This window comes from Cnephaeus nilssonii (genome assembly GCF_951640355.1).
Source record: "Cnephaeus nilssonii genome assembly, chromosome: 15".
Lineage (NCBI taxonomy): Eukaryota > Metazoa > Chordata > Mammalia > Chiroptera > Vespertilionidae > Cnephaeus > Cnephaeus nilssonii.
The window spans coordinates 69,764,920-69,779,059 of record NC_137086.1 but is presented as its reverse complement, the minus strand read 5'-3'; the positions used below and the strand labels follow the sequence as shown (position 1 = coordinate 69,779,059).

At 44.7% G+C, this 14,140-nt stretch overlaps 1 protein-coding gene across 1 annotated transcript in view; it reads right to left on the bottom strand.

The window, feature by feature from the left end:
* SLC9A4 (solute carrier family 9 member A4) overlaps positions 1 to 2,890 on the bottom strand; it is a gene marked incomplete at both ends in the record, with an annotated part of 76,864 nt that extends 73,974 nt beyond the window's left edge. Inside the window, one exon of the mRNA XM_079791493.1 lies at positions 2,635 to 2,890. Coding sequence (XP_079647619.1) covers positions 2,635 to 2,890 — 256 coding nt within the window. The remainder of the gene's footprint in view (positions 1 to 2,634) is intronic.
* Positions 2,891 to 14,140: the final 11,250 nt, after the last annotated feature.

The window sequence follows — 14,140 nt, the reverse complement described above, 5'->3', positions numbered from 1 at the left end:
ATAGTTGGTGTTTTAAAAAGGATCGGGGAGTCTTGGCCAGTGTGGCCCAGTTGGTTGGGTGTTCTCTGGGGGGCACCAGGAGGTTGCCAGTTCGATTCCCTGTCAGGGCACATGCCTGGGTTGCAGTCTCCATCCCCAGGAGGGGGTATGCAGGAGGCAGCCAATCAATGTTTCTCTCTCTCATTGATATTCCTCTCTCTCCATCTCCCTTCATCTTCTCTAAAATCAGTAAAGACATGTTTAAATAAATAAATAAACACTGAAATCAGAAGGACTGGGGAGAGTCTGATGTTTCCTGGCAGAGGCCTGCCAGGCAGCGTTAGGACCCCCACCCCACCCCCGTCTTCCCCATGAAGCGCAGTCCCTGCGGCCAGGGACCATGGTCATTTCCACACATTGCACAGCGCTCAATGAGTGTGCTTGCTAGGATGATAAATGAAATAATGAATACTAATAATGATTATTAATTGTATCTTAACTAAAATTTCATAATGTGGAATCTAAAAAAGTCTGTATTGGTTTGTTTTCTTAAAGTTTTATGTCTTCCTCCACGCTCCCCCCCACCCCCCGCCCAGGTGAATGAACCACCATATATAAACCTACAAGCACAGTAATTGGCACCTAGTATGTATCCAATGAGCACAGCCCTCTTTTCATGTACAATGTAAAAATAATCTGAATTTGGAAAGACTAGCAAATATGAAATTGTACTTGAATGCGCATGATCCATCTGAAAACCTACTTAAGCTATTTTCTTTTTCTAAAGTATGTTGAATTATATCAATTTGAAAATCAAGAACATTTAAACCACTACAACACTCCAGACTTCTAGACATAGTGAGTCTGGGCACATATGCTACCTCTAAAGAGCAATCTATGTTTTATGCCAATATCAAATCAAGATAAAATACATCCTTTCTGCATTTTGATGTTTACTGACATAGAACATAAGCCTCTTTTATATTAGAAAATCCTTATTTGCACCAAAAAAGGGTTTTAAAAATAGTTTCACAGATGAACAAGCTGGTGCTTAGAAAGACACAGTTACTAGCCAGTCACAGCAGATCTAGTTCATGACCCAGAACAGCCTCAGCATTCCTGTGCCGGGGAGGGGCGGGCGGGAGCATCCCTCCCGTGTGTACAAAGGAACATTTAAAACACACTGAGACCCCCTGAATGTTTTCAGTCCATGTGGCTGCCTGAGAGGTGCTGGGCCCTCAGCTCCACGCTGAGCCTATCACCCCTTTAGAAAGCTATTCTTATGTGAGCACTTCTTAGAGATGATGTGAGACCCTTTGTATAACTTAACCATTTGACAAATCACACAAGAGTTCTTCAAGATAACAATCCATTTAATCTCCATACCTCACTAGCTCAAAATGAATGGCAGTTATGAAGGAGCACCTGACTAATACACTGCACCCCAACACCCCCGGGGGTCAGGTGAAGACAGAGCCCACAGTCCTGATGCCAAGGAATTAGCTGGCAGATCTCATGGCTCAACCCATCTTCTACCCAGCCTAGAGGTTAATGTAAATGGGCACCATAGTTTCTAACAAAGCAATTTATCTATTCAAACGACAAATTTCATAACCGTGGCAAAGGGTATGTTATACAAAGTAATTGAAATAATTGTATCAGTTTTCCACTTTCGAATAAGCTGGTTTTATTTAAAAAAAATTTTTAATCCTCACCTGAGGATTTGAGAGAGAGGAAGTAAGACAGAGAGAGGGAGAGAGAGAGAGAAAGAGAGAGAGAGAGAGAGAGAGAGAGAGAGAGATGTGAGAGAGAAACATTAATCAGTTGCCTCCCATGCTTGCCTTGATTGGAGATAGAACCTGCAGCCTAGGCGTGTGCCCTGACCAGAATTGAACCCACAACCTTTTGGTGCTGGGATAATGCTTCAACCAACGGAGCCACCTGGCCTTGGCTCTAAGGAGCTGGTTTTAAGGAGAAAGGGGGTGGCATTTGGAAATAAATGGTCACAGAGTGTAAAACATTACATTGGGTTTGGTACAAAGAACCTTGATTAGAATTTAATCCATCAACTTGAATTCACTTTATTTCACAAAGGAAAGTGTGGGTGTCCCACTGGCTTCACTTGGCTCATGTGTAAATCTACATTCTATTGACAGATAAAATCTCCGGTATCCCCATTTCCCATCACCGAGGGACCTAAGAGTTGCTCTCTGCCAATTTGCAAGGAGCACAGCCCACTTTTACAGATTTCACAGTGGGCGCCATTGATGAAGCCCCTGGCTACATGGCCAAGAATGAAGGGAGAATATTTTACAGAAGAATCTTTATGTGATTTGTGAAATTCCCATTGGCCATCGTCCTGGGACCGGTGTGCTTCACTCTCTAGTGATTTTTAAAGCACAGAACCTTGAGATTGTTGCACGCCAACTAATGCCACATGGCTGTCACACTGAAATGAGAAGAAATCAAAACAACCCAGGACCGAAGGTCCACCTTTACATTCCACCAGCGGCTGCATGGAGAGCTGGTGCCCCGGGATGAGGGCAGAGCTGACGTGACAGCAGCACAGTCAGACCCACCCGGCGCCCATCCCAGGCGCGTCCACACGCAGCATCTCATGCGGGAAACGCGCACAGCCCGGGTGTGGGGACTCACCTATTTTTGCGAGGGAAGCGAGAAGGATCCAGAGGGTGACTTCATAGGGGACTTGCACGTAGTCATAGTCCAGTGCAAAGACAGTGATCTTCTCGCCCAGCGCTGGGCCCGAAGCAGCGAACCCAGCCCCAGGCTCCTGCTGGGCCGGGGGATCGGTGGGTTTGTTCAAATCAGACGTTGCTTCCGAACCCTTGAGGGCCACTAGCAGCAGCAGCCAGTGCCAAGCACGAAGTGGCCCCGGTGCCTGGGAACCCATGCTGGGCCCCCTCCTGCCCCTCGCACTGTGGGCCCTGCCCCCAGGGTCCCAAGCACAGGGGTCCGCCGGCCAGAGGGACACGCGCACAGTCCACAGGCCCAGCAAGGGTCCGAGTGCGGCCTTGAGTCCCGAGTGCAGATGCGCTCCAGTGGCCTTGGTGAGATTCCGTTCGGGCAGCTCAGCTTCGGCCTGGCACGCAGTCACTCAGCAGCTTTGTTCCCGCTGGGAGCACCTGTGTGGCCTTTACCTGACGGTGAGAAGCGCATCTGTGAAGGGAAAATCTCTCTTTGCTCAAAGCTCTCTCACCGCACGGCACACGGGTTTGTCCTGGGAATCAAAATTGAAAAGGATGCCACGGGCTCCTTCCAGCCATCGCTGGGGTCCTTCTACCGGGGGGCCCTCCTCTCCCAGCTTCGGGCGAGGGCTGCTGCCTCGCACCTGCCCCTTCTCTCCTCCTGGCTCTCTCTGTCGCCGGTGCTGAGTGGCCAGGCTGCAGGTAGCTCTGATCGACACTAATTATTCTCCCTGATTGGACTTTCCTGAGTGCTCGCTGGGGGTTACACTGCTGACACCTAGTGGGCAGCCACCATAGGCCCCTTGGCATTTCAATGACAAACCTCTCAGGCAGCCCTGTGACCAGCATCTGAACCAGGGCCCCTCTGAGAGTAAGAAGAGCTATCCATTCATGCCAGGCCCAGTATAGACCAGGAAGGTCCTGGCACCCGGGTCAGATGGTCTCTATAATGTCCTGGCACCCGGGTCAGATGGTCTCTATAATGAGGAGGAAAAGGCGGAGGTATGACTCATTACTGGATTTGAGCAGTAATTCAAAGAAAAAAAGTTCTAGTTCTCTGTAAACTTTACATAGCACAAAAAAAAAAAAAAAAAAAAAAAGCAATAAGCTGAAGAACAAGCTCCAAACTACATGTACAAATCTAGTTTTTGAGAAACTCCCTGGCACATCTGAATGTTCAGGGTAAAGGATTTTGTTATTGTATTTGTTCAAAAACAGCACAGCAGAGTTTATGAAAGGATGCTGAGATGGATCCTGTGGGTCCACTCCTAGCTCTACATCAAGCCAGGTGACCATGCCACGGTGTCCTCATATGAGAAGGGGAGGATAATAATAGCTGCCTGATGCAGTGACTAGGAGTGTAAATGAGGTAACAAATGTACACTATCTGGCATTTAATGTTAAAATTTATTATTTTCAAGAACATTTCTTATTTTATATGAGAAATAAGAATTCTGTGGCGATGACAGAGTGCTCTGCTCAACAGCCCAGCTGGCATGGCTCAGTGGTTGAGCATCAACCCAGGAGCCAAGAGGTCCCCAATTTGAAGCCTGGGTCAGGGCACATGCCCAGGTGGCAGGCTTGATCCCCAGGAGGGGACATGCAGGAGGGAGCTGATTGATGATGCTTCTCTCTCATTGATGTTTCTATCTCTCTCTCCCTCCCCCTCTCCCTTTCTCTCTCTCTAATATCAATGAAAACATATTTAAGAAAAAGAGTGCTCAATAGAAAATGAGAATTACTATTCACTGTCACTACCTCAACACTCTTCATATCAAACTGCAGGATGGTTTATATTTCTTTTCTTAGTTTACACTAGTGAGTGCAGACAATTATCCCTCAACAAACTCAATAAAAATCATTGGAAAATTAGGCAGAAAGGGTTAAAGAGGGCTAGTATCTAGTTGCAACTTCTTGGTAAGAAAGTAGAATTAAATGCTCACAAATGGATTAGGCAAAGCCTTTCTGATAAACAACAAAACCACAATCAATAAAAGGAAAAATAGATAAATCAAAATAAAAAACTTTTGCTCTAAACTATGTTATCAAGGAAGTAAAAAACACACCCACCTAATAGGAAAAAAATAAATCATATATCTGATAAGGGATTTATATGCTGGAAGTATAAAGAACTCATGAGAGATTTGAAGATCCTTTATATAGGTAAACACTTGTACTCGGTGCCTCCCACAACCACATCAAAATTACAACTAAAATACAGAACAATCATCATCCAGAACCGCTGGAAAGCTGGCTGGCTGGAAGTCCTACAACTAGAGAAGTAAAGAAGAAAGCACATTGAGACCGGCAGGAGGTGCGGAAGTGCAGAGTTGTGTAATGGGCTGGCCCAGCACCCACGTGTGCTGCTTTTTTAATAGGGAGGGTGATCATCTCTGTGGAGGCTGCCCAGAGGAGCAGGCGGTCCCAGCTCCAAACCAGACCCCCATCCCAGGGTCCCAGAGCTGGGAAGAGAAGTCCCTATGGGCAGTAAGAACTATGGGCTGTAAAAACCAGTGCAGATTGGGGTTCAGTGACACAGAGGCTGCTGGAGACCCAGCTGCTCCTCTTAAAAGGCCGGCACCATGAACTGAACTTACAAGGTCCTGCTTCCTCTGAGCTCCAGCACCAGGGCGAGGCTCTGGGGGACCCAGATACATATGAGGAGGAACTGGATTGTCTGGCATTGGGGCAGGAACTTTGGGGGCAGCTTTCTCCCAGAGGGAAGTGCTCTTAGGGATCATTATTCCTATGCTGGGACCTCCCGGGTTGCAGGGCTGACTGGCAGCCATTTCTTTTTGCTCTGCCCTTGTGATTCCCTAAGACCCTGCCTCATCTAATTTACAACCCCACCCAAGCTGCCTGCAGTGGCTTTTGCATATAAATGGCCTGTCCTTGCTCAGGCTAAAGGCTCTCAAACAAGCTGTAGCTGGGTCAGGAGCCCCAAACCTATTAATAAAAGGTCCAAGATCTGGCACCAGCACCAGCCTGCCTTGCCTCATAGCTGGACCTCATCTGGGCACTTCTAAACCGGATACAAAGAGGAGGAATCTGAAGATCTCTCTGTAGCTCCTGCTGGGTGGCCCCAGCAGTGGCTGACTTTGCACTTCCCTGGAGACCCAAGAGCCAGTGTACCCAGTGGTCAGTGTCAGACCATAGCAGGTTACAACTCTATACATCCATAAGCGACACACTCAAGGGGCTGACTCAGTGAGCACCAAAGCTCCACTGAAGCAAGTCCTGCTCCATAGGGGTGTCTCCTGTACAGCAGCTCTCCCACTGTAGTCACAACTGCTCCTCACAGCCAATTGGCCTGGAGGTCAGTTCCTCCCAGTGACACCAACAGCAATCAAAGCTCAGCTACAACAAGACTGTGCTCACAGTCCACAAAGGGGTGCATCTAGAGCTCCCAGCTCAAGTGACTGGGGAGGCTGAGCCACTGGACCCTATAGGACACCTACTACATAAGGCCACTCTATCAACTCAAGGAGACTTAGCAGCTACCCAGTACATAGAAACAAACACAGGGAAGCAGCCAAAATGCAGAGACAATGAAATATGTCACAAATGAAAGAAATGGAAGAAAGCAAACTACTGTGCAGAAGCTCTTTATTTTGATGTAGTCCCATGTGTGTATTTCCTCCTTAGTTTCCTTTGCCCTAGGAGCTGTATCTGTAAACATACTATGAGAGATGTCTCAGATTTTGCTACCTATGGTTTCTTCTAGGATTTGCATAATTTTATGACTAACATTTAAGTCCTTTATCCATTTTATGTTTATTCTTCTGTATGGTGTAAGTTGGTGGTCTAGTTTCATTTTTTGCATGTATCTGTCCAATTTTCCCAATACCATTTATTGAAGAGACTGTCTTGACGCCATTGTATGCTCTTGCCTCCTTTGTCAAATATTAATTGAGCATAATGACTTGGGTCAGTTTCTGGGATCTTTATTCTATTCCATTGATCTATGTCTGTTCTCGTGCCAGTAACAGGCTCTTTTGATTACAGTGGCTTTGTAGTATAACTTTCAAGGTGTACTATAACTTAATATGTGGTATTGTGATTTCTCCAACTTTGTTCTTCTTTCTCAAGATTGCTGCGGCTCTTTGGGCTCTCTTTTGGTTCCATATAAATTTCTGGAACATTTGTTCTAAATCTGTGAAATATGCTGTTGGTATTTTAATAGGGATTACATTGAATCTTGTAGATTGCTTTGGGTAGTATGGACATTTTAATGATGTGGATTCTACCAATCCATGAACACGGTATATTCTTCTACTTCTTCATATCTTCTTCTATCTCTTTTTTCAATGTTCTATAGTTTTCCAAATACAGGTCTTTTACCTCCTTGGTTAAGTTTATTTCTAAGTATTTTAATTTTTATTTTCAGTGGTTAAATGGGATTGTTTGTTTAGTTTCTCTTTCTGAGAATTCATTATTGATGTATAAAATGCTATTGATTTCTGGGTGTTAATTTTGTATCCTGCTACATTGCCATATTTATTTATTAAATCTAGTAATTTTTTGGTTGAGTACTTAGGTCAACTCCATTATTTTTAGACTGTAAAATAACTTTGTTTTTTATCTTGAATAATAGAAAAAATAACTGTCTGACCTTGCAAGCTAGCCATTTAAAGGGGCTGATACACTGATACTGATATTAATTCCCATATTCTTATGCCAAGTACAAACTCATTATGTATTCAAGGTTACAACTGTCTGTAACAATAACTCACACAAAGATCTTTGTAATATCTGCAAACAAAGAGGCTTGAAAAGTATAAATACGGAAAAACTTCCTGTATGGGTTGCTCAGAGATTTGTAAAAGACACCTCCCTCTGGGCCATGCTCAAATAAATGACTCCTAATTAATTGGCTCATTAAGGCATCTTGTATCTCATTGGATGATTTACAATACAACATTTGGAGGCACCAGTGAGATCAGAGACAGATGCCTACCCACACCTAGTCTCAGACACCTGGGATGGAGGCCTCCCCTGCCTGGCTGCCAGGCCCTGAGGATCTCTAGGGGAGTTGCCACCTGATGAAGTTCCAGGGCTCCAGAGACACTTCTCTGTGTATGACAGCCAGACAAGGGAGCCTCTGCATTCTTTTGGAGTCATCAGAAAAACCCTCTGGAGGTGAGTGAATTCAAATTCGATTAAGGAATTTTGAGTTCATTTTGCTGTCTGCTGTTTGGAACTAGCCACTTTGTTACCGAGAAAGGGGACTGGACGCAGTCTTAACTCCTCCTGTAGGTTCTCACCGAGATGTTGGCCGAGAATTTTGGGGCGTGGGTGCCGGGAGTGTCCCCATGTCCATTTGGAGAGTTGGGCATTGTTTCAATTATTTGCTCAGCTCCCATTCAGGCTAGTCTACTGAGAGAGTGTGAGTACGGATGTTTGTCTGTCTTGGAAAAATTATCTGTTCATTAACTGGTCTATAAATATAAGTGTAAGAGCCTGTGTAAAAGCGAAAGCTACTTTGATTTATTCTGCACTTCTGTTGATTCGTCTGGCTAAAATGTTTGATTTATTAAAGGCTGAACCCATGATAATCTGCAAAAGTCTCAAGCAGCGCTGCTGAGAGTTATTTTTCTCAGGGATGTTTGCTCTTTGTCACGGAGGGAATCAGCCCACTTAGCTAATAAGAATTTCTGTCTATCGGTTGCGTTGCTCTTCCCTGAGTTGTGAATTTGCTGCATTAAATTGAAATTTTGAAGTTCTGGGGTAGATTTAAAGGTATAAATTTGTGAAAGGGTTTCACCCAAAGACTGGCTAGGTTCCAAGATTGCTTGGTTCTGAGATTGCTTGTAAGAAAAACAAGAGAAACGTCTTTTTAAGTTAACTATTTGCAACAAAGTAGTAAATTTCAAAGAACAAAGAACTTGTTATTTATGGCTTTTCTTATCTCTTTTGGTGGACAGAGACTTCCAGGGGCAGGGCTTGCCAAAAACTCCCACAGGACCCAGAGATTTACAGGGCCCTGCCCCTGCCTGTGACATCATAGTCCCATGCGAGCCACCCAAGGCAGAACTAAAACTGAAATAGGAGGTTTCTGGCTCCAAGCCTAGCAAAATAAATTGTGGGACATTGAAGAGAAGGGAATCCAACTAGTGTTATTATAAACAGCTATCTATGGACCCCGTTAACCCTGGTTGTGCATCTTGTGCAGTCCGTTGTCTTCATGGTTGTGTGTTTTGTTTGACTTGTGGTTTTCAGTCATTTATTAGGGCCCTCCTAGAAGACATAGCTTGGTTCCACCCCCCTTCTTACACCCCTGGTGGTATCTATGATTGCATTGAAAACCATTTCCTTCAGGGGACCTTCCAGGATTTTGATCCGCAAGAAATCTCCCTACACACCCTTATCCTCATCAGCTATCTTTCCCGTCTGACTAAGAGTCATTTTTCTCCACAGGTCAGTCCCCAGCTTCCAGGAGGGAGGACTACTACAGCGACAGCCTGTAGTTTTCTCCGAAACTCCCACTGTTTCTATTTCTCCACTCTATAGGAATTGTCTTCCTCTGACTCACAATAGGAAAGGGAGATAAGCAACAGGCCCTGGGATCTGTGAAAGTAACCGGAAATAAAGCTTGTAAAGTTTCCCATTTGCAAATGTACTGAAAGGGTTCAGTACCTGTTGCTGCTGGGAGAGGAGGGGCTGATGTCCCCTTCCAGTGCCTTGAACTCTCCCAGAGAAGCTGAAAGATTTAACCCCTTAGACTAAGGGGTGAGCCAAGACACCTGGTTAGGAGGTGGGAAGGCAGATGCCCTGTTCTTACAGAGTAAATGGTAATGCAGAGAGAGGGGTGGGGGGGGGGGGGTGTCGGCAGGGAGAGCAGGGAGACATAAGTTTTTGTTGATTTTCCTGGCTGCAAGCCGCTCTGCTGCATCCTTGGTTTCTCACTTATCTGAGTTGTGCTAGATCAAGGCCGCAGTCTCTGCCAGGAAAGAGGACAGGTGGGCAGGCAAGGGCCTGAGCCCAAGCCACCACAGCAGGAGTGCTTTGCTATGTGCAAACCGTCTCTCCCTGTAGCCCCATCTGTGTTTGGCTCGCCACTAGGAACCAAGCAGTGATAAGAGACAGGGATGGCAAGGCCTTGTAACTGATAAACAGGGTTAACAGGAGAGGGTAAAGGGGAGGCACTTTCCATAGACCGGAGAGCCTTCAGGATTTTCAGACGCTCCTAGAGAAGAGGAGTCTGACTGACGGACTGGCCGAGACCCTAGTTGGGTTAGGACAGTGGTCAACAAACTGCGGCTTGCGAGCCACATGCAGCTCTTTGGCCCCTTGAGTGTGGCTCTTGCACAAAATACCACGTGCGGGCACGCACGTACAGTGCGATTGAAACTTCGTGGCCCATGCGCAGAAGTTGGTTTTCGGCTCTCAAAAGAAATTTCAATCATTGTACTGTTGATATTTGGCTCTGTTGACTAATGAGTTTTCTAAATACATTATAACAAAATGTATTATAACTGTCTGTAGCAATAACTCACACAGAGCCATTTGTAATATCTGCAAACAAAGAGGCTTGAAAAGTATAAATACAGAAAAATTTCCTGTATGGGTTGCTCAGAGATTTGGAAAAGACACCTCTCTCTAGGCCTCGCACGAATAAGTGACTCCTAATTAACTGGCTCATTAAGGCGTCTTGTATCTCATTCGATGGTTTACAATACAACAGTGCAGCCTCCTTGATCTCCTGAGCTGGGTGCTCTAGAAATGTCCCTTGTGTGGGTTATGTGGGCCCTCCTGTTGTAATTGCATCTTGATTGCTATTGACTCATTTGTGGGTTGGATTGGCCCTCAGGCTGGCTGACTATGAGGCTCAACCCCAATCATGTTGTGCCAACTGTTTTACAGGTGTTGATAGAATGAAACAAAAGAAAACAAAAACATCACCAACAACAAAAATAAAAACAAAAAATAATTTAAAAATAAACAAAAGAATAATAAAGACAGAAGAAAAAATATTAAGTAAAAAAGAGGAAAAATGAATATGAAAGAAAAGCAAGGAAAAAATAAAAAATAAAGAATTAGGAAAAGGAAATGGAAAAAAAAGAACAAGGAAAGAAAAAATGCAATTTAGGAAAGGAAATAAATATGAGATAAAAGAGAGAAGAAAAAAGAAAAACAAACAAAAAAATAGAAAAGAAAAAATAAGGGAAATAATAAAAAGAAAAGGTGGCGTTTGCCTCAGCAGAGTTTAGTGCCTGCTGTGACCTCCCCTTGGATATGCTGCTGTGAAGCTTGTTTGATCCTGCCCCGAGGCTGTCCAGAGCCGGCCCCTTGGTGTGCTGGTTCTGGTCCTCCAGGGAGGTTCTCTGGTGCAAGCCAATGTCCGATGGTGCCCACGCGGCCCTGGCCCTCAGAGAGGTGTCCGAAGCAGTCTCAAGGTGGCTCCTGCCAGTCTGTGGCTAAAAGTCTCCATTTCAGATAGTCCACATTTGGGAACTTAGGGTGATGGTTCCCCAATTTAGTTGTAATTTCCAGTTTGGTTCTGGGAGGCATTGCAAGCATGATCCACCTACTTTGCCTCCATCTTCCAATCTTTCTCCTGAAAGAAGCCTCTCAAACCTGCATCAGTGTGAATGCAGCTCCTTTGGCCTGAAACCACACTACCCCGGTGCCTGTCCAATTCTATCTCCTGTCTCTCACTGCCCTTCCTCTGAGTGATGCATTTTGGTTCGTTAACACTCAGAAAGAGGTACTCACATTTTTTTTTCTCACTCAGAAGAGAGTTTCTCCTCAGATTTATGTTAACCTGTCTCCTCCCACCAGACAGTGAGCTCCTCAAAGCAACGGTCGTAATGCTCATCTTCAAGCTGGCCGCGCCCAGGACAGGGCCTGGCGCAGGGGCTGCCAGGATTGACAGATGCTGAAATAAAATGTTTCCCCACTGGCCTCAGCTGTGCCACAATCTGATTTCCTCAATAAGGGAACATTAAACTCCTTCTTCAAAGTTTCACAGCAAACCCATTTCCTTCAAAGGATCAAAATTAAGGAAGACAAGCTAGTAAATCCTGGTGGAAAAGCTGTATCCTGAGAAATATTCTCAGTGAGACAATACCATAAGGTGGTTAAGAACACAGGTTCCAGAGTCAGAAGACCTGGGTTCAAACCCAGCTCTACCATTTACTGGCGGTGTGACCTTGGGACAGGTACGTAACCTTTCCCAGCCTTGGTTTCTTTACCTGTAATGTAGGGAAAGTAATAAACATAAAAGTGTTTTGAATATGAAATAATTTTATATTCTTAAAGTGCTTAGTTCCTGGCACATAAGAATCACTAAGTAAAAATGTGTTTAAGAAAAGGGGGAGAGACAGAATGATGATGAAGAGGGCTTTCTTCATTCGTTCAACAAACACAAAGCATTAACTGCCATGTGTTCTGGGCATGACAGAAAGGAGGGGATATTGTGCCAGGAAGAGAATATGAAGTTTCAAGAACACACTTCGGGTTGTGCAGGGTTCCCAGATTAGAAGCAAGAAGATGCAGACATTGAGGAAGGGTCAGGGCAATAGATAAGAAGGAGCCTTTTACTTAGATCCTCATAACTTAATTGAATCAAGTTCTTCTTGATGTGCCTACATTGTCATAAGATCCAAATTATAGTTATTGGTTAACTTAATTCCTTGAGAAAGATCAATTAATGAGGTCTCCAGGCGCCACAGGATGGTGGACACTCGCCTGTCTATAGTTGTTCACAGAAAAAGAGATTTGTCAGGTGAAGGGAAGAATAGAAACTAACCTTCAACTGCAAAGCAGGGATTTAGAGTAGGCGTCCTCAAACTACGGCCCGCGGGCCACATGCGGGTGTTTTTGCCATTTTGTTTTTTTACTTCAAAATAAGATATGTGCAGTGTGCATAGAAATTTGTTCATAGTGTTTTTTTAAACTATAGTCCGGCCCTCCAATGATCTGAGGGAGAGTGAACTGGCCCCCTGTTTAAAAAGTTTGAGGACCCCTGATTTAGAGGAATTACTCTGGAATTTTAAGGCAGTAGCAAGCTACTGATTTACCTGAAGCTTTTAGTCTAATTATCCAGAAAATGATATTGGCAATAGAAACCTGGTCTGTTCTGACCCTCTTTGGTGCCAGACCCCTCAAATCCATGTGATCCTTGTCATCTGCTCTTCGAAACCCATCTACTCCAGTGTGGGAAGGAATGACCGATATCCAGTCCACCCTCATGAGACTAATTGAGGGGGTACACCCAACAGGGGACTCTCCCACCATCCAGGGCTTCATCTGCACACAGGTGGAAACTGAGTTGGGGGTTTTGTTTTCTTCCCTTTTTGACTTCAGGTTCCCAAGGCAACTTTTGTCTTAGAAAAGCTCTGACAGAGACAAGAGCACAGCTGACTCTCCTTTGCCAGCGCATAATGAATCAGTCACCCTCAGAACAGTTTTAAACAAAATGATCAGCACATCTTTCCTTCCTTCCCACAGCGTGTGGCGGTAATCAACTTTACCTAAAAGTGTTTGTGCAGCATTTCTGGGACACAAGTATCTGTTGCTTGTCCCTGAACTCTTGTTACTTTATAGAGACTCAAATTTCTATTCCTTTTTTAGAAAGAAGAAGAAAAAGAAAGCAGCGATAGAGAATTGGTCAGCGCTGTCCAGAAACATGATTTTCTTTCCAAGCCCATAGCTAGCAATTATGCTGGATGGCCTTGGATTGAGTTCTGGCACGGCATACCCCTAAATTGAAAGCCTGCATCCCAAGCTGGAGGGAAGTCAAGAGCTTTGACCCTGTTTTTCAGGACAGAAAAGCTGAGCTCTGTTCTTGCTCCCCAAAGTCTTGTACTTCTAAGAAAGAAACAGAGGGGGCAGCTGGAGGGTGCAGTGAACTCTGGGAGGTGCCCTAGTTCGGGAGGAGAGGACAGGCACCCAGGTGGTGTGGTGAACATGAATGTGAGCTTTGGAACAAGACATGGTCTTACAAGTCTAATGTGATAACTTCCATAAGGAAACAGGGGTTTTGTAGAGCAGAGAAACGAAGCTGTGTGATCTTGGGCATGTCTTAAAGACCTCCCAACCCTCAGCTGCTTCGTAGTTCTGATTCGCATTTCCCTAATTGCCAGTGAGGTTGAATGTCCTTTCATACATCTACTGGTATTGGCTGTTTGTATGTCTTCTTGGGAGAGGTGTCTGGTCAGGTCCTCTGCCCATTTTGTAAATTGGGTTGTTTGTCTGGTGTTGAATTTTATGAGTTGTTTATATAATTTGGAAATTAAACCTTTGTTGGAGCGATTGTTTGCAAATATCATCTCCTATTTGGTCAGCTGCCTCTTTGTTTTCTTGTGGATTTCTTTCGTTGTGCAGAGCTTTTTAGTTTGTTATTGTTCCATTTATTGATTTTTGCCTCTTGGAGTCAAGTCCATAAAATGTTCTCTATGACCCAGATCCATAAGTTTACCTATTCTCTCATCTATGTAATTTATTGTTTTGGG